Below are 21,083 nucleotides of genomic sequence, written 5' to 3' on the forward strand. Positions count from 1 at the left end.
AATAGTGAATCGGCCCCATGGTAAGGAGTTAGATAGCAGAAAAGACTGAGGATGAAAAACAAATAAGACAGAAAAAAAGAATGTATAACAAAAGAATAGAAGAAAAGTGGTGAAGAGCAGGGGAATTCTGTGAAAGAGTAGGAGTAAAAGATGCGTAGTATTAGACAGAACAATATGGCTGACAAATTTAAAGGGGTGACAAAGACAAAAAAAGTATAAAAAAGCGCAGCTGCAATGGATAACTCTATGGCGGAGCAGAAGAACAGAACAGAACAGCATGGTTTGTAAATGGAATAATAAACAACTGTGAGCTAGAGCGACTGTCATGGGGAGCTGCAGTGCATTCCTGTATATATTTTTCAGTTCTGTCTGGTAGTCAAGTGGTTAAGGGACATTCCAGATCAGGCTTTTCTAAGGATATTATGTTAATAGTTTATACTCATTTGTACTGTAATGTCTTATTGTTATGGCATAATGTATTTAAATATACATCCAGGAATTTAAGTAAAATTCTCCATATTTCAGAAAAAAAGATCAGTCCAAGGATGAGAACAAATCTGTTCCCTCTAATTGGGACAAAGGGAACATTCCAGACGTCGGATACAAGGTAAAAAAGGAACACATATTAATGCGGAGCATATGATAAGCAACACTTGATAAACACCAACTTTTTTTTTCTCTATAGATTGTTTTTTATAATCTGGATTCAGTTACTGAGTTTTATATTTAGCTAAATATTGGTGAGATAATTAAACAAACAGACAGATCCTCTGTTCTTTTCATATCTTGTGATAATTAGACCTTACAGCTGTGTTTCAATAAATTAGCTCCTATCTTGTAAACATAATTCAAGGTCTTGGTAACCAAGGATGGATTTTTAATTAGGAAATGCAACAATTGTCTAGGGATCCCTTCTCTCCCTTGTCAGTGTACTATTTTAAATTATTTGTATTCAGTGTTAAACATTGAAAAAAACAAAACATTTTACACTTCCACTACAATTTCTTAACTGTCCAAGACTAGTGGACTAATGGAAATGTGCAGTCCTATCTATCTATCTATCTATCTATCTATCTATATGTGTGTGTGTGTGTGACATTGAAACAAAAAACAGTTCCTCTGTATCATCAGCTGGTTGACATGTACAGTATATGATGTCTTGATGTCTGCCTAAGTGATGTAACAAAATAATACTATATAGTGATGTGGCACTCTGTAATGGAATAACTGCATCTTTAAATGAAGAGAGGATTCACTGATATGCCACTGTATGTTTTAACAAATAAAAAAAGATCTTTTTGAATGTTGAACAGTGTTAGTGTTCAGTATGCTTAAATTACTGAGAAAGACGAAATGCGTCAGCTGGCAGTGGTGACATTCTTTTATCTGTGAACACTCACGTTTTCAGGAGAACTTCTTTTATAAGTTCATGTACTATCCATACAGTGGCCCATTTCCGGATGGAGCTTGAGGGCCTGTGTTTCTGGCGAACCTGCAGGCTCGCCAGAAACACCAGTTATGAAGCAGCGGTCTAAAGACCGCTGCTCCATAACCTGTCCGTCTGCTCTGAGCAGACGGACAGACATCGCCACAATTCAACCCGATCGAGTACGATCGGGTTGATTGACACCCCCTGCTGGCAGCCGCAAATCTGCGGGGGGCGGCGTTGCACCAGCAGCCCTCCGCATTCAGCGAGGTCTGCCTGACCTTATCCGTGCTGTCGGATCAGGTCAGTCCTTTGTTAAATAGGCCCCTTAATCTTTTATGTGTTCCCAGTAGCTCCATCTGTATAAATAAATCATTGTTGGCATTAGCTTGTGGTTAAAAGGGACATTAAACACAGTTTTGGTATTTCCTGGTTCTGAAGCTTTATAACAAATACAAATGTAACATAATTATGTAAAGAAAGGATATTATGAAATATTTAAAAATACTTTTCTCTAGTAAGGTGTATCCAGTCCACAGATCATCCATTATTTATGGGATATTCTCACTCCCAACAGGAAGTTGCAAGAGGACCCACAGCAAAGCTGTTATATAGCTCCTCCCCTCACTACCATATCCAGTCATTCTCTTGCAACTCTCAACGCGCATGGAGGTAGTAAGAGGAAAGTGGTGTAAAATAGTTAGTTTATTAACTTCAATCAAAAGTTTGTTATTTTAAATAGTACCGGAGTTGTGCTATTTGTTCTCAGGCAGAGATAGAAGAAGAATTTGCCTGAGTTTTCTATGATCTTAGCAGGTTGTAACTAAGATCTATTGCTGTTCTCATACATGTCTGAGGAGTGAGGTAACTTCAGGGGGAGAATGGCGTGCAGTTTATTCTGCTATCAGGTATGTGCAGTTATGATTTTTTCTAGGATTGGAAATGCTAGAAAATGCTGCTGATTCCTGATAAATGTAAGTTAAGCCTGAATACAGTGATTTAATAACGACTAGTATCATGCTTATTCCCAGGGGTAATACCCTTATAGATATGCTATATAAAACGTTTGCTGGCATGTTTAATCGTTTTTTATATATGCTTGGTGATAAAACTTATTGGGGCCTAATTTTTTCCACATGGCTGGCTGTATTTTTGCCTAGAAACAGTTTCCTGAGGCTTTCCACTGCTGTAATATGAGTGGGAGGGGCCTATTTTAGCGCTTTTTTGCGCAGTTATAATTACAGACTGAGACATCCAGTTTTCCTCAAGAGTCCCCTGCATGCTACAGGACATCTCTAAAGAACCTAAAAATGTTTATTGGGGAAGGTAGGAGCCACAGTAAAGCTGTGGCATTTTGCTGGGACTGTTAAAAAATGTCGTTTTTTTAATCCGTTTTTTGAACTAAGGGGTTAATCATCCATTTGCAAGTGGGTGCAATGCTCTGTTAGCCTATTACATACACTGTAAAAATTTCGTTTGTGTAACTGCCTTTTTTCACTGTTTTTCAAATTTTGACAAAATTTGTTTCTCTTAAAGGCACAGTACCGTTTTTTATATTTGCTTGTTAACTTGAATTAAAGTGTTTTCCAAGCTTGCTAGTCTCCATTGCTAGTCTGTATAAACATGTCTGACATAGAGGAAACTCCTTGTTCATTATGTTTAAAGGCCATGGTGGAACCCCCTCTTAGAATGTGTACCGATTGTACTGACTTCACTCTAAGCAAAAAAGTATGTCTTTAAAAAATTTATCACCAGAGGAATCTAGCGAGGGGGAAGTTATGCCGACTAACTCTCCCCACGTGTCAGATTCTTTGACTCCCGCTCAAGGGACTCACGCTGAAATGGCGCTAAGTACATCAAGGGCACCCATAGCGTTTACTTTACAAGACATGGCGGCAGTCACGGATAATACACTGTCAGCGGTATTAGCCAGACTACCTGAATTTAGAGGTAAGCGAGATAGCTCTGGGGTTAGACGAAATGCAGAGCATACTGACGCTTTAAGAACCATGTCTGATACTGCCTCGCAATATGCTGAAGCTGAAGAAGGGGAACTTCAGTCTGTGGGTGATGCTTCTGATTCAGGGAGAATCCCTGATTCTGAGATTTCTACATTTAAATTTAAGCTTGAACACCTCTGCGTGTTACTTAAAGAGGTTTTAGCTGCTCTGAATGACTGTGACACAATTGCAGTGCCAGAGAAATTGTGTAGACTGGATAAATACTATGCAGTGCCGGTGTGTACTGATGTTTTTCCAATACCTAAAAGGTTTACAGAAATTATTACTAAGGAATGGGATAGGCCAGGTGTGCCGTTCTCTCCACCTCCTATTTTTAGAAAAATGTTTCCTATAGACGCCACCACACGGGACTTATGGCAGACAGTCCCTAAGGTGGAGGGAGCAGTTTCTACTTTAGCAAAGCGTACTACTATCCCTGTCGAGGACAGTTGTGCTTTTTTAGATCCAATGGATAAAAAATTAGGTTACCTTAAGAAAATATTTTGTCAACAAGGTTTTATCCTTCAGCCCCTTGCATGCATTGCCCCTGTCACTGCTGCTGCGGCGTTCTGGTTTGAGTCTCTGGAAGAGGCCTTACAGGTAGCGACTCCATTGGATGACATACTTGACAAGCTTAGGGCACTTAAGCTAGCCAATTCTTTTGTTTCTGATGCCATTGTTCATTTAACTAAACTAACGGCTAAGAATTCTGGATTTGCTATACAAGCGCGCAGAGCGCTATGGCTTAAATCATGGTCAGCTGACGTGACTTCAAAGTCTAAGCTGCTTAACATTCCCTTCAAGGGGCAGACCCTATTCGGGCCTGGTTTGAAGGAGATTATTGCTGATATCACTGGAGGTAAAGGTCATGCCCTTCCTCAGGACAGGTCCAAATCCAGGGCCAAACAGTCTAATTTTCGTGCCTTTCGAAACTCCAAGGCAAGTGCGGCATCAACCTCCTCTAATGCAAGACAAGAGGGATCTGTTGCTCAGTCCAAGGCGGTCTGGAGGCCAAACCAGACCTGGAACAAAGGTAAGCAGGCTAAAAAAACCTGCTGCTGCCTCTAAGACAGCATGAAGGAACGGCCCCCTATCCGGTAACGGATCTAGTGGGGGGCAGACTTTCACTCTTTGCCCAGGTGTGGGAATTATATCCCAGGGGTATCTTCTGGACTTCAAGGCTTCTCCCCCCATAGGGAGATTTCACCTTTCACAGTTATCTGCAAACCAGATAAAGAGAGAGGCTTTCTTACACTGTGTACGAGACCTCCTAGCTATGGGAGTGATCCATCCAGTTCCAAAAGAGGAACAAGGACAGGGTTTTTACTCAAATCTGTTTGTGGTTCCCAAGAAAGAGGGAACATTCAGACCAATTTTGGATCTAATGATCTTAAACAAATTCCTCAGAGTTCCATCATTCAAGATGGAAACTATTCGTACCATCCTACCTATGATCCAGGAGGGTCAATATATGACTACAGTGGATCTAAAGGATGCTTACCTTCACATTCCGATACACAAAGATCATCATCGGTTTCTCAGGTTTGCCTTTCTAGACAGGCATTACCAGTTCGTAGCTCTTCCCTTCGGGTTGGCTACAGCCCCAAGAATCTTCACGAAGGTTCTAGGGTCCCTTCTGGCGGTCCTCAGGCCGCGGGGCATAGCAGTAGCCCCTTATTTAGACGACATCCTGATACAGGTGTCAAACTTCCAAATTGTCAAGTCTCATATGGACGTGGTACTGGCATTTCTGAGATCGCATGGGTGGAAAGTGAACGAGGAAAAGAGTTCTCTATCCCCACTCACAAGAGTTTCCTTTCTAGGAAGTCCAGGTTATCAAAGCTTCTAAATTCCTGCCGGATTCTTCATTCCATTCCGCGACCTTCGGTGGCTCAGTGTATGGAAGTAATCGGCTTAATGGTAGCGGCAATGGACATAGTGCCGTTTGCACGCTTACATCTCAGACCGCTGCAACTATGCATGCTCAGTCAGTGGGATGGGGATTACACAGATTTGTCCCCTCAACTGAATCTGGACCAAGAGACCAGCGATTCTCTGCTCTGGTGGCTATCTCGGGTCCATCTGTCCAAAGGTATGACCTTTCGCAGGCCAGAATGGACAATTGTAACAACAGATGCCAGCCTTCTAGGTTGGGGTGCAGTCTGGAACTCCCTGAAGGCTCAGGGATCGTGGACTCAGGAGGAGTCTCTCCTTCCAATAAATATTCTGGAGCTAAGAGCGATATTCAATGCTCTTCAGGCTTGGCCTCAGTTAGCGTCTCTGAGGTACATCAGATTTCAGTCGGACAACATCACGACTGTGGCTTACATCAACCATCAAGGGGAAACAAGAAGTTCCCAAGCGATGTTAGAAGTCTCAAAGATAATTCGCTGGGCAGAGATTCACTCCTGCCACCTATCAGCTATCCATATCCCAGGTGTGGAGAACTGGGAGGCGGATTTTCTAAGTCGACAGACTTTTCATCCGGGGGAGTGGGAATTCCATCCGGAGGTGTTTGCACAAGTGATTCATCGCTGGGGCAAACCAGAACTGGATCTCATGGCGTCTCGACAAAACGCCAAGCTTCCTTGTTACGGATCCAGGTCCAGGGACCCCAGGGCGACTCTGATAGATGCTCTGGCAGCGCCCTGGTCTTTCAACCTGGCTTATGTGTTTCCACCGTTTCCTCTGCTCCCTCGACTGATTGCCAAGATCAAGCAGGAGAGAGCATCTGTGATTTTAATAGCGCCTGCGTGGCCACGCAGGACCTGGTATGCAGATCTAGTGGACATGTCATCCTTTCCACCATGGACTCTGCCTCTGAGACAGGACCTTCTACTTCAGGGTCCTTTCCACCATCCAAATCTAATTTCTCTGAGACTGACTGCATGGAGATTGAACGCTTGATTTTATCAAAGCGTGGCTTCTCCGAGTCAGTCATTGATACCTTAATACAGGCACGAAAGCCTGTCACCAGGAAAATTTACCATAAAATATGGCGTAAATATCTTTATTGGTGTGAATCCAAGGGTTACTCGTGGAGTAAGGTCAGGATTCCTAGGATATTATCTTTTCTCCAAGAAGGCTTGGAAAAAGGTTTGTCAGCTAGTTCCTTAAAGGGACAGATTTCTGCTTTGTCTATTCTGTTGCACAAGCGTCTGGCGGATGTTCCAGACGTTCAGGCATTTTGTCAGGCTTTAGTCCGAATCAAGCCTGTGTTCAAACCTGTTGCTCCACCATGGAGCTTAAACCTGGTTCTTAAGGTTCTTCAAGGAGTTCCGTTTAAACCTCTTCATTCCATAGATATAAAACTTTTATCTTGGAAAGTCCTTTTTTTGGTAGCTATTTCCTCAGCTCGTAGAGTCTCCGAGTTATCTGCCTTACAATGTGATTCTCCTTATCTGATTTTTCATTCTGATAAGGTAGTTCTGCGTACCAAACCTGGGTTTTTACCTAAGGTGGTATCTAATAAGAATATCAATCAAGAGATTGTTGTTCCATTCTTGTGTCCTAATCCTTCTTCAAAGAAGGAACGTCTATTACACAATCTGGATGTGGTTCGTGCTTTAAAGTTTTACTTACAAGCTACTAAAGATTTTCGACAAACATCTGCTTTGTTTGTTGTTTACTCTGGTCAGAGGAGAGGTCAAAAGGCTTCGGCAACCTCTCTTTCTTTTTGGCTAAGAAGCATAATACGCTTAGCCTATGAGACTGCTGGACAGCAGCCCCCTGAAAGAATTACAGCTCATTCTACTAGAGCTGTGGCTTCCACTTGGGCCTTTAAAAATGAGGCTTCTGTTGAACAGATTTGCAAGGCGGCGACTTGGTCTTTGCTTCATACTTTTTCAAAGTTCTACAAATTTGATACTTTTGCTTCTTCGGAGGCTATTTTTGGGAGAAAGGTTTTACAGGCAGTGGTACCTTCCGTTTAAGTACCTGCCTTGTCCCTCCCTTCATCCGTGTACTTTAGCTTTGGTATTGGTATCCCATAAGTAATGGATGATCCGTGGACTGGATACACCTTACTAGAGAAAACACAATTTATGCTTACCTGATAAATTTATTTCCTTAGTGGTGTATCCAGTCCACGGCCTGCCCTGTCATTTTAAGGCAGGTTATTTTTAAATTTAAACTACAGTCACCACTGCACCCTATGGTTTCTCCTTTCTCTGCTTGTTTTCGGTCGAATGCCTGGATATGGTAGTGAGGGGAGGAGCTATATAACATCTTTGCTGTGGGTCCTCTTGCAACTTCCTGTTGGGAGTGAGAATATCCCATAAGTAATGGATGATCCGTGGACTGGATACACCACTAGAGAAATAAATTTATCAGGTAAGCATAAATTGTGTTTTTGTTGTTATTTGCTCAAGAAAACCTCTCATCCCCGCAGCCTGGTCTGCCCAAAAGTAGAAAGAATGGTTTAGCCCAGTTATTGGCATGTGCAAGTGGCTAATTATTGAGTGTTATTACCTATACCAGTGTTTCTCAACCGCGGTCCTAAAGTACCCCCGGCAGGCCAGGTTTTCATTATTGAGAGCAAAAGAAAAGAGGAATAAATGCCTCCACAGTATACACTAATAGCACTCCAGAGTCCAAAGAAAAAAACAGTTTATTACAGATATAACCCAAAAGGGAACTATCTCCCAACTCTGGGATCAGGTACTACAGTGTGGATTAAAATATAACTTTTATTAAGATCAAACTAAAAACAGGATTGCTCTCAATTGTTTATATACACAGCACCATCCCATGAATCCACGGTAATAATATTGTGGAATTCATTCTACTGGCAGTAGTCCCCATATATATGCAGTAGTGCCATTGGCCTCCTTCTTTTTTCGACTACAGGTTTTCATTATAGCTGAACTAGATCAGTTACCACGGTTAGCAACCTGATCTCACCCATCAGCTGATTTTTTTCACCTGCCTCTAGTTCACCTAAAAAGTGGCAGAGAAGTTAAAGGGACAGTCTAGTATAAATTAAACTTTCATTATTCAGATAGGACTTTTAATTTTAATCAACTTTCCCATTTACTTTTATCATCAAATTTGCTTTTTTCTCTTGGTATTCTTAGTTTAAACTAAACATAGGTAGACTCATATGCTAATTTCTAAGCCTTTGAGGGCTGCCTCTTATCACGTGCTTTTTAAATCTCTTTTCAACACAAAGAGACAGAATGTACACGTGGGCCATATAGATAACACTGTGTTCAGGCACAGGGGGTTATTTAAGATTTAGCACAAAACAATGCTAAATGCAAGACAATAGATAATAAACAGTCACAGTCATGTGATCAGGGGGCTGGAAGAAGGTTCCTAGATACAAGGTAATCACAGAGGTAAAAAGTATATTAATATAACTGTGTTGGTTATGCAAAACTGGTGAATGGGTAATAAAGGAATTATCTATCTTTTAAAACAATAACAATTCTATGGTAGACTGTCCCTTTAAGGAGCAGAGGTCTTACGACCGCTGCTTCTTAACTTCCGTTTCAGGCAAGTCTTAAACTTCGGGCGTAGAAGCAGCATCCGCTGCTTGTTAATTTTACCCCTTGGTGTCTTCAGATAAATAAACCTGTAAGTTGTTGCTTGAGCCTGATCTCTCTATGCTACACATCACATCTGGTGTTGTCTTACAGCTGGTGCCTATTCCTCAGTCATCAGAGGAGTATAAAAATGTTGAGGCCATGTTCCGCCGCACTCTGCGCCTAACACAGATTCAAAACATCCAGCGTATTCAGAACCTAGCCTTGTGGGAGGTGTTCCAATGGTGAGTCAGTTCTATTCCTAATGAGACTTAAACTGCCAATGTCATCACAAGAGCCATTCTTTCTCCAGAACATATGGAGTAAGAGTTTTTCTTGCAGGCAAAAGGAGCAGATGAAGAAGCAGCATGAGGGAAAAGAGGTGGACGAGCGTCAGCTTTTTCATGGCACTAGTGAAAAACTGATTGATGCCATCTGTCAGCAGAACTTTGACTGGCGCATCAGTGGAGCCCATGGCACTGCGTATGGGAAAGGTAATACAAATATGTTAGGGGAAAGTATTTGCTCATGAAATTTGTGGGTGAAACCTGTATATTACTGTATATTAGTAGGATCCTAAAAATCTAGGAAAAAAGAGCGCTAAAAGCAATCACATCAAACAATATGGTAAAAGCAATTTATATTAATAAACTAATATACAAATAAGCATGTTAACGAACAATATCTGTTAATAAAAGTAAAAGTAAGCATCACAGTCCAAAATGACCACCGGTGGTTATAATGATAAAAAAATCCCCAAAAATATGGTTAGGAATAAAATGTTTTTACGTATCCAGAGTATATAAAAACAATAGGTGCAATGGGGATTCGCCAGCTTCCTTTAGAGGGACACTGAACCTAAATATTTTCTTTCGTGATTCAGATAGAGCATGCAATTTTAAGCAACTTTCTAATTTACTCCTATTATCAAATTGTATTCATTCTCTTGGTATCTTTATTTGAAAAGCAAGAATGTAAGTTTAGATGTCGGCCCATTTTTGGTCAACATACCAGGGTTGTTCTTGTTGATTGGTGGATAAATTCACCCACCAATAAACAAGTGCTGTCCATGGTTCTGAACCAAAATTTGTCTGGCTCCTTAGCTTAGATGCCTTCTTTTTCAAATAAAGATAGCAAGAGAAAGAAGAAAATTTGATAATAGGAGTAAAATAGAAAGTTGCTTAAAATTGCATGCTCTATCTGAATCACAAAAGAAAAATTTGGGTTCAGTGTCCCTTTAAGCCTTTGTATCAATAGTTAGGTTGTGCCACACAGGAAAAGATTGCTGTCTACTATACACAGGTTGTGCACCACAGGAAAAGCTTGGCGTCTACTATACAGGATTTCAGTCCAGTAAAACCACACACCCGCCGTTAGCTCACCTTTTAGCTTCCAAACCACATGTGCTTTATTCAGTCACTTACTGCGATACGCACTGGTTTGTTTGGTTCTCTCAGGTGTATCAGTAACGCTCTCTCTGCCTCCTCCTCTGCTTGTTGCAGCTGTGTGTCTCTGTCTCTAGTCACGTGGTCAGACCTTGTCCAATCCAGACCTTGCTCCTTCGTGTCAGCTTACAGACGGCTTTTTCTTCCTAATGGGAAAAAGTCCACAGCTGCATTCATTACTTATGGGAAATAAGAACCTGGCCACTAGGAGAAGTCAAACACCCACCAGCCAAAGGCTTAAATACTCCTCCCACTTCCCCTATCCCCCAGTCATTCTTTGCCTTTCGTCCCAGGAGGTTGGCAGAGAAGTGTCAGAAGTTTTTTTGTTTTTTTTTTACTTTTATTTTTTGTTAATATGTCTTTTATGGAGGGTGCTACCCTTCAACATGGGACAGGAGTTTTAAGTAGTCCTGTTAGCCTCTCATGGAGGGCCTGGGCGAAAGTTAGAGTCCGGAGCTGCAGTGGGAGCTTCCCCTGCGACACCATCCCGACTCGTTATAACAGCTCCTTTCAGCACTTGGCGTTGTCGAACTTCGCTTTGCTACCTGCTGTCTTCTCTCGAGTCCATGATGGAGGAGCTGTTACTATTCGTCACACTTAAAGGGCCGTGTTCCTGTTCCACAGCGTAGATTCCGGTAAGATCGTTTCATTTTATTACATTGTCTGTAATGTGATTTATTATGATAGTATAGTATGGGCCTCGCTGAGGCACCTTCAGTACAGATCTTGGAATCAAGGGATATTTCCTCCTTAGGGTGGATTGGTGAATGGGTAAGGGGTCTCTTATCATGTTTCTTATGTGATTCAACCTGCATTGGGTATGTGTGTACGGGCTCTGTGGCTGAGACATGAAGCATTACTCTATGCAGTGCATAGTGGCTTTTTTCTGGGCTTGTGATTGCACGGCCTAGAACTAAAAACCTTTGGGTTATGAGTATATACCTGTTGGTTTAGACTTGCGTATCCTTTTATGTGGGCCTAGTTTTGCCGCCTTTCGGTAGTGCACTTTTGGATTTCGCTGGCATCTGCTGACCGTGCGTGTTAATGCTTGGGCGGGGTTTCTTCGCCTTCGCATTCCTGACCGAGTGGCGACGGAGGAAAGAGTCTGCTCTGCTGAGGTCTGGTCATAGGAGGTGGTGAGTGCCCCAGCCATTGTGTGTCAGGTGCCAGTCGTATTTCCAATTTTGTGCGTTTAGATTAGTCCTAGCCATGGAAGATTCTGATGCTGGGACAATTGTCTTATCAGATTCTGAGTCGTCCTCGGACGAGGATTGTCGTTTGGCCCCGTTGTCGCAAGTCTACCACTCTTGTCTCTTGTGCCTGCATGGTTTGCCGGGTCCCTCGGGCTCGGGGGACCTTGGATCTGCTGAGCCATCGGCCTCCGGGAGCTCTGTTTCTCAGGAGGAGCCTTTCCAATCGCACACTCCTTTTGCTTTCGCAGGTGACCCGGACTTTGTCTCCTACGCGCAGGGTGGATTGTTTCCCCCTGGAGATGGCAGGGCATTTTCGTTTTAATATTTTTTTGGCTCTGATTCGTCTGCAAGATCCCGAGTTTTCCTTGCAGATATGTGCCTGTCTGCCTGTCCCAGGTGTTCAGACAGTGAATGGCACTATAATATTCCCCCCGGGGGTGATTGTTCCCCCTTGTTGTGCTTTTCGTTATCGGATTGTGCAGCTGTGTGTCCTACTACGACGTCTTTTTGACCTATTGGGGGATCCTTTCCTTTATCGTCCGGGGACTTCTCAGTTTTTGCACCGTTCTTCAGTATAGATTAATGGGAATAATCTTATCTCCGGTCGGTCTATTATGAGCTTTCCCAGCCTTTTTTTCTGAGGGTTCTGGTCTCTGTTTGGCAGGTCCTGCGGAGACATAGTTCCTTCTGGGCGGATGCCTTCGGGTGCCCTTGTTTATTTTATCCGAGTCGGATTTATTTACTTTATATTCTTTTCCTACGGGAATTCTGGGATTGCTTAGATTTAGTTCTTCCAAGGAAGTCATTCCCGGGTTTCATCCGGAGTTGGTGTGTGCACTGTTAATTGTTAGTGACGCATGTTGCGCCTGGCTGGGCCGGCGGGACCTACTGGTTCACTTGTTTTTGTTGTTTGTTTTCATAAACTACACTTTTCCTTGCGACCTTCGGGGTTGGATGTAAGGGGCGCTTGGGCTGGCCGTGTCAGTCTGCTCCAGAGACATGGGCCGGTGGAGTCCCACCACGTACCTTCGCATCCACCGGCCGAGGGGTGCGGTCCTTGCTGCTGTTGTGCGGTTCTGGCCTTTTTGGGCTGCCCTTGGTGGTTCTCCTAGAGACTAGGTGCCGTCGGGTGGCTTGTATAGGTCTGGTCCTGCTGAGGTGGCTGGTTGCTCCTACCTCCGCTTATGGGGGCTTTTGATGCTCTGATGGGATTTTGGAGGTTGCAGCTGGCCCTGGTTTCTCCGGGGTTGCCACTGGTGTTTTGGTCGTTTCTGCCGGCCCTTAGAGAACAGGAACCAAGGTGTTCTCGGTACCCCGTGCCTTGTGACTGCTGGCCCAGGGTTTTTCTTCTCGGGCTGCGTGTGTTATCGCAATATATATCCTGAGTTCTTCTGTATTTGCTGCTCGAGGTCTTTCTTTTCCTGGACGAGTTAGCCTGCCAGCTTGTTGGGCCGGTTTGGGGCGTGTGGCCCCGGGTCCTGATTAGTGGAATCTGACCCTTTCTTAGGGTTCTGTTGGTCCAAGTTCTGGCTATCTCTCCTCAAATCCCTGTTATCCCCTTGGGTGTTAGGGGTTGGGTTAGGATGGGTTCCATTGTTCTCCTTGGGGAGTTTGGAATTGTTGGCAGATTGGGTACCTGTGGATGAGCTTCTGGGCCTTCTTTTGTCCTATTGTCCTTATTAGGTCTTGAATTTGACTCTAGACTGTTTGTCCTTTCCCTTTTTTTTGTCTCTGCATTTGCGGACCTTTGCTCTACACATGGTGGTTGCACGTTAGTTGCTTTGCTGCCAGGTATTGTGGGGGCTTGAGAGGCTGTCTCTCATAGATCTTATTCCTTTTTCTGTTGGGCTCCGGATGGTCTGTCTTGACTATTCTCCTATGGCCTGTGGTAGACTCCCCTAACGGGGGGTGCTTTTTGGGTCTGCCGCCACTCTGCCCTTAGGGGCATTGGGTGCCTGTGCATTTATCAGTAGATGGTTTAGGTGTCTTGGGGACACGTCCTCTCGGTCTTTTCATATGGGGGATTCTGGTTCCCCTTAAAAAGAAGGGTCACATTGGTCCTTAGTGTTCTTTGTGGAGAATCCATTCTGTTAGCTTGGATGCTGGACTTAGATCTAGCCATCTTATGGTCCTTTAAGATCGAGGATCAATTTGTCTGGTTTTCATACATTTATGTTGCCTTGTGGGCTTGCCCTTTGGGATTCCGTGTTCTCCGGTTTGTGGGAATTATCCCTGGATTCTGGTCGCTTTTTCTTTTAACGCATGCCTGGCTTTTTTCTCCCTCCCTTTGTGTGGGGGTGGGTCTTTATTGTCAGCTGTAAGAGCCTGATGATTAGCTGCACTACCTAACAAGCGGTGGGTTTGCAGTTTGACTCCGCTGAAACTATCGCACCTTGGTTGCTAGGGTAGTGGGATCCTTAGGGATTCTTCAGTTGTCGAGAGCATTGGTTCTCGGATGTGTTTTGGCTGCTCTGCGGCCTATAGTGGTGTTGTGCTGGTCTACATCATCTAGGTTGCGAAGGAGCGTGATGTTTCGTGTTCCTTCGGGTAAGTGGCTGTGCTTCCTCTCTCACGCTTTTAGCATGGTCGCCTTTTGCTCGCTCGTTCTTCGGCTGCAGAAGCTTTTCCTAGCTTGTGAGGCATCCTCAGTCTGTTGTGGACTGGTTGTGGGTCTTGACTGTGGTAAGGTATTTTCCCTTTGCGATCCTGAACGGTGGTGACGCTCATCCACGCTGTGTAGCAGTTTCTGCGTCCGCCGGTCCTTGGGATCCTTTTTTTCTCTCTGGTCATTTCCTGTTTTCTGCTGCTGTCTTTTTCTACCCTGACATATGTTCAGGTCAGCCTAGCGAGTGGATCTTGGTTGTTTTCTTGAAGGCTTGAGTTGGTCTTTCTGTCCTGTCTGGTTTTCCCTCTGGGAATGGTTAGTCTGGTTCCCCTTGTCGGTTTTAGGGGCTGTGTCTGGGTTGCTCCCCCTGAGTGTAGGGGTCTTCAAGGCCTGTGTCCCGGTTGCATCTACTCTTGGTAACTGTCCAGGTCCTTTGGACTGTCGGTGGTTTTGCGTACTCGGGGTCGTTTTTTCTTTCAATGATGTTGTTCCCGGTTTTCGGACAAAACGGGACTTTGTTTTCTGGGAATATGTTTTTTTTCGGTGGGTGCCTTCAATGGTCCGCCTCTTACCCTCCCGTCTTGGCATTCTGTGTCCTCTTTGGTTTGGGTATAAATTTCCCATAAGTAATGAATGCGGCTGTGGACTCTTTCCCATTAGGAAGAAAAACATAAATTATACTTACCTGATAATTTCCTTTTCTTCCGTGGGAAAGAGTCCACAGACCGTTTTTGATGGGTTGTTGTTGTTTTCATCTTCTGACACCTTTTCACCTTGATGCTTCTTCCACTGTTCCTTGTTCCTCGGCTGAATGACTGGGGGATAGGGGAAGTGGGAGGAGTATTTAAGCCTTTGGCTGTTGGGTCTTTGCCTCCTCCTTGTGGCCAGGCTCTTATTTCCCATAAGTAATGAATGCGGCTGTGGACTCTCCCACGGAAGAAAAGGAAATTATCAGGTAAGCATAATTTATGTTTTTTTTACTCTTCTCTCAACTTGTCCAGGTTGTTCACAGAGCGCTCTGTATCTCAATTGTCAATATTGAGATTCCTGCATTCATCAACGCGTTTCAGCCTATAATTGGCCTTGAAAAAAAGGCCAATTGTAGGCTGAAATGCATTGATGAATTTTTTCCTAGATTTTTAGATTTGTATCTTTTGATAGGATTGGTTGTAGGGGCCGATCCTCTTTTTTAACGATCTATATCGCATTAGGAAGTGTGTATAGATAACCCCCTCTATTTCTATAAGTTGAACCTCCCTCTACTGTATATTAGTACAACCATGAAAATGTCTTTTTGCACCTTTTTTTCCACTGGATGGAAATAAACACAGACATTTTCTACAGAGATCCCATTACAGAAAACCAGTTACACTTGTGTTGTTACCAGAAATATGTGAGTCATACTTTTTTATGAAGATTTTTAGTAGTAGAAGTGTTTCTCTTCAACACCTGTTTCCTTTTCCATTTTTAAGTTGCTTCTGGCTTAATTTCTCTGTTTTCCATCGTTCACTTTATCATACAGTTTTTATTTTATGTCCCTTTTACAGAAATCATAATTCAATTTTTTGAAATTTAATTTCTCATACTATTTTTAACCCCTTAGTGACCAGACAAATTTTCAATTTTGTAATTTTCCTTTTACTCATTTACTGTACCCACACATATTATATATCGTTTTTCTTGCCATTAAATGGACTTTCTAAAGATATCATTATTTTCATCATTTTGTATAAATTACTATTAAAAAAATATGATGAAAAAAAAACACTTTTTCTAACTTTGACCCCCTAAAATCTGTTACAAATCTACAACCACCAAAAAACACCCATGCTAAATAGTTTCTAAATTTTGTCCTGAGTTTAGAAATACCCAATGTTTACATGTTCTTTGCTTTTCTTTTTTAAGACACGATGAGTGCACGGATCATCTTAATTACTAATGGGATATTCACCTCCTGGTCAGCAGGTGGAGGCAAAGAGCACCACAGCAGAGCTGTTAAATAGCTCCTCCCTTCCCTCCCACCCCAGTCATTCTCTTTGCCTACGTTAGTGATAGGAAGAGGTAAAGTGAGGTGTTAGCTTAGATTCTTCAATCAAGAGTTTATTATTTTTAAAGTAGTGCCAGAGTGTGCTGCTTTGTTCTAGGGTGTAGCCGTAGTCCATATCAGTCTCTTCAGTAGAGCTTTTGGTGGCTTTAGAGCAATGGGAACTTGTGGGACATAATTCTCACTGCGCCTCCAATACATTTATGCTGCCCTAACCCTGATAGCCTAAGTAAGATTACTCAGGCTTTATCTTTCTCCACAGGGCTATGGGAGGGAGAGGACCTCTCAAACCTGCTGAGCTGCCCTGCTGTCGGGCAGAATACAAAGGTAAATGCTGACTTTTTATTCTGGGTCTGGGAAGAGGATCTCAGAAGAAGTAGAACACTTTATTTTACAAAAAAGAGTGGGATCATAACTCCTATTGTTAAGGGAGGGGACCCTGTGACAGCAAGTTGGAAGCAGGCACTGGGGCTAGAAGGGCTTGATCTCTAGGGCTGAGTAAGGAGCTCTGTGGGATGTGACGGTTTGGATGGCAAGAATGTCAGTTAACCTCACATATTTGGGCTATATGATATCACTATCAAAAGGGACAGTAGGCAGTGTCACTAGTTTACCTCAGGTTTGGCTAGAGGTTAATTTATCTCCCGGTGGCTTATTTTTAAACACTTTGGTAATGGCGACCAGGAGTTTGATACTTATAACGCCCACGAAGGGCGAAGCTTGTTTTCGTGCTGATTTGAGCTGGCGCACTCTTCTATGCCTTTTTCTTTGTTAATGGCAACCGGGAGTGTGATGTTATCACGCCCTAGAGGGGCGGAGCTACGTTTGGCGCAGTTTTTGGGCTGTCTTTTCAGTCTGCAAGCAAGCTCAGTATTTTGTACCATATGTGGGACCGGACAACGCCCCAGCTGCGTTCCGGATCCTGTTATGAGTAAAAGTGTACCAGTATTTTTTCTTTCTTTTTTGGCTACGTTTTTGATTAAAAAATTAAGTTTGAAGGGTACTTGGTTTCTGAGAGATGGTCACCTCAGCAAGATTAAGCTGAGGTGTAGATAGGTTATACTATATTTGCATCCCAAGTTAATTTTCTTCTGCACATTAAAAAATAAAGTTACATTTTAAAATTTAAAGGGGCAGTACCATTCTTTTGTTAATTTTTTCTTTCAAAATTCAACATGTTTATGTATTTAACTCTTCCCTTGTGACTCAGGAGGGACCAAGGGGTCTTACTAAGTGTCTATTTGGTTCTATGTTTTTGAGGCCAATGTTTTTTAAAACAAAAGAGTTTTTTTCTGAATTACTCTTTCTAAGGCGCATGCTGTTTAGGAGTTTATTAACGATGGTCAAGTTAGGCCATTAATTTCTCCTAATGTGTCCCTAAGAATTTATAGCCCACATGCAGTGCCCTGCGCTTCCTTTCGCACTCCGCCTCGAGTTACTTGCATTTCATACATTGTCTGTTTGTACATACTGTAGAAAAGAAGTACAAGAGGACATATATTGATTCAATATTCCGATTTTTTCTTCCCTGTATATGGTAGACAAAGATACTTCGGTTGTATATGAGGGGGAATTCTCAGACTCAGATGGGGTAATATCTTTATCTGATCCTGAGGTTGTTTTCCTTTAATTTTAGCTTGATTTCCTCCATTTGTAAATTTTGGATGTTTTTAGCTACCCTGGAGTCCAGTTAATTATACTAAAGGTGCCCTTCATGGTGAAGCCTTTCTTGTACCATATAGGGTTATACCAGGTCTTGCAATGGTAGACAGCGGTGTGCATATTGGTTTGATGCGTTGTCTGATGTTTTCAGGACAGAAACTTCTTTGGATGAAACCCAGGATAGGATAAAGGCTCTTATACTGGCTAATTCCTTTTTTACAGATGCTCCCCTTCAAGTTATCAATCTGGGAGTAGAGGTTTCGGGGTTTTTCTATTCTAGCTCTCAGAGCATTAGCTATTCCTCTCAAGGGGAAGACCTTGTTTGGGCCTGGCCTGTCGGAATTTATCTCCTATATCATGGGAGGTAAGGGTCATCCTCTTCCGCAGGATAAGAGAAACAAACTTAAAGGACGACAGGGCAATTTTCGTTCCTTTTGAAATTTCAAGGGACATTCTCCTCTTCTGCCCCCAAACAGGAACAGACTAGGCCTACATGGAGACCCAATCAATCTTGGAATAAGATAAGACAATCCAAGAAGCCTGCTGTTGAATCAAGGACAGCATGAGGGGTATGTCCCCTATCCGGGACCAGATCTTGTAGGGGGCAGACTTTCCTGCTTCGCTCAGACTTGGGTTCGAGATGTTTAGGATCCCTGGGCAATAGAAATAGTGTCCCAGGGATACAAGTTAGAATTCAAGAGTTTGCCTCCCAAGGGCAGTTTTCTGCTTTCAAGATTGTCTGCAGACCAGACAAAGAAGAGAGGCGTTCTTACAAGGTGTAAGAGACCTTTCCAACATGGGAGTGAATGTTCCTGTTCCAGTTCAGGAACGGGGTCTGGGATTTTATTCCAATCTGCTCATTGTTCCCAAAAAAAGAGGGAACCTTTAGGCTAATTTTAGATCTCAAGAATCTAAACAAATTTCTCAGAGTACCGTCCTTCAAGATGGAAGCTATTATTCCATTCTCCCTTTGATCCAAGAGGGTCAATTTATAACAACAGTGGATTTAAGGGACACATACCTGCATGTTCCCATTCACAGGGATCATATCAAGTTTATAAGCTTTGCTTTTCTAGACAAACTCTTCCAATGCGTGGCTTTTCCCTTTGGTCTTGCCACAGCTCCTAGAATTTTCTCAGAGGTTCTGGGACCGCTGTGGGCGGTGCTTCGGTTACGGGCATTGCAGTGGCGCCCTTTATGAACGACTTACTAGTCCAGGCGTCATCCTTACAATCAGCAAGGTTCCACATGGAAATGTCGTTTTCCTTCCTGCGATCTCACGGTGGGAAGGTAAATTTGGATAAGTGTTCCTTAGTCCCAAATACAGGGTTAACTTTCTTGGGATCCATAATAGATTCCCTATCGATGAAGATTTTTCTGACAGAAGTCGGAAAATCAAAGATTTTCGATACTTGTCTAGCTTTTCAGTCCACTCCTCGGCCATCAGTGGCTCAGTTCATGGAGTTAATCGGGCTGATGGTAGCGGCAATGGACATCATCCCATTTGCTCGGTTCCATCTCAGACCTCTGCAGTTAAGCATGCTCAGGCAATAGGAACGGAGATTATGCGGATTTGTCTCCTTGAATACATTTTAGAGCAGGAGACAAGGGATTCTCTTTGATGGTGGTTGTCTCTGAATCATTTTTTCCAGGAAACCTGTTTTCGCAGACCATCTTGGGTGACTGTGACAACAGTCGCCAGCCTTCTAGGGTTTCCAAATAGGCTCCGGGAGTGTGGACTCAGTTTATCAGGTTCAGTTTATCAGGTTCCAGTTGGACAACATAACTTCAGTGACTTACATCAATCATCAGGGAGGAACGAGGGGTTGCTTAGCGATGACAGAGGTAACCAAGATCATTCAGTGGGCGGAGGCCCATTCTTGTTGTATGTCGATGATCCAATCCCAGGGGTGGACAACTGGGAGGCAGATTTTCTGAACAGGTAGACCTTTTCATCTGGGGGAGTGGGAACTCCAACCGGAAATGTTCTCCAGCCTGATTCTCAGGTGAGGTCAGCCAGGATTAGACCTCTTGGCATCTCGACAGACTGCCAAGCTCCCGAGATACGGGTCGAGGTCCTAGGATTCCCAGGCGGAACTGATAGATGCTGTGGCGGTTCCTTGGACCTTCAGTCTAGCATACCAAATTCCTCCGTTTGTGCTTCTTCCTAGGATCATTGCTCGGATCAAGCAGGAGAGGGCATCAGTGATTCTCATTGTTCCTGCTTGGCTTCGCGGGATTTGGTATGCGGATCTGGTGGATATGTCATCTCTGCCACTGTGGAGACTTCAGTTGCAGAAGGACCTTCTAATTCATGGGTCCTTCTTTCACCCAAATCTAGTTTCTTTGAGCCTGACTGCTTGGAGATTGAATGCTTAATTTTGTCTAAGCAGGGTTTTTCTGACTCGCTCATAGAGACCATGTTTCAGGCTAGCAAGCCTGTAACTAGAAAGATTTTCAATAAGATATGGCGTCAATATCTCTTTGGTGTGAATCCCAGGGTTACATATGGAATAGAGTTAGGATTCCTAGAATTTTGTCTTTTCTCCAAGAGGGTTTGGAGAAAGGCTTATCGACTTGTTCCCTAAGGGGTCATATCTCGGCATTATCTATTTTGTTACAGAAACGTCTGGCGGAAGTTTCGGATGTACAATCATTTTGTCAGGCCTTGGTAAGGATCAGGCCTGTATTCAAACCAGTTTCTCCTCCATGGAGTCTGAATGTAGATCTTAAACTTCTTCAAGGGGTTCCGTTTGAGCTTCTGCATTCCTTCGATATTGAGTTGTTATCTTGGAAAATTTTATTTCTTGTTGCTATTTCCTCTGCTTGTAGAGTGTCAGAGCTGTCGGCATTGCAGTATGAGTCTCCTTACCTTATTTTCCATTCCGATAAGGTAGTTTTATGTACTACCTTAGGATTTCTTCCTACGGTTGTTTCTGATCGGAACATTAATCAGGAGATTGTTGTTCTTTCCTTGTGTCCTAGTCCTTCTTCTCAGAAGGAACGACTCTATACAATTTGGACGTGGTCCGTACTTTAAAGTTTTCTCCTGCAAGGCGACTAAGGATTTTCGTCAGTCTTTTCTTTGTGGTTTTCTCAGGAAAACGTAAGGGACAGAAGGCTACGGCTACTTCTCTTTCTTTTTGACTGAAGAGTATCATACGTTTTGCATATGAGACTGCT

General features: G+C 43.2%; 1 protein-coding gene across 1 annotated transcript in view; it reads left to right on the forward strand.

The window, feature by feature from the left end:
- The window catches only part of LOC128664171 (protein mono-ADP-ribosyltransferase PARP12), a 140,313-nt gene that overhangs the window by 114,780 nt on the left and 4,450 nt on the right, over nt 1-21,083 (forward strand). Inside the window, exons 9-11 of the mRNA XM_053718931.1 lie at nt 526-607; nt 9,066-9,196; nt 9,294-9,445. Coding sequence (XP_053574906.1) covers nt 526-607; nt 9,066-9,196; nt 9,294-9,445 — 365 coding nt within the window. The remainder of the gene's footprint in view (nt 1-525; nt 608-9,065; nt 9,197-9,293; nt 9,446-21,083) is intronic.

The sequence above is a fragment of the Bombina bombina genome, chromosome 6, assembly GCF_027579735.1.
Source record: "Bombina bombina isolate aBomBom1 chromosome 6, aBomBom1.pri, whole genome shotgun sequence".
In the NCBI taxonomy this organism is placed as follows: Eukaryota; Metazoa; Chordata; class Amphibia; order Anura; family Bombinatoridae; genus Bombina; species Bombina bombina.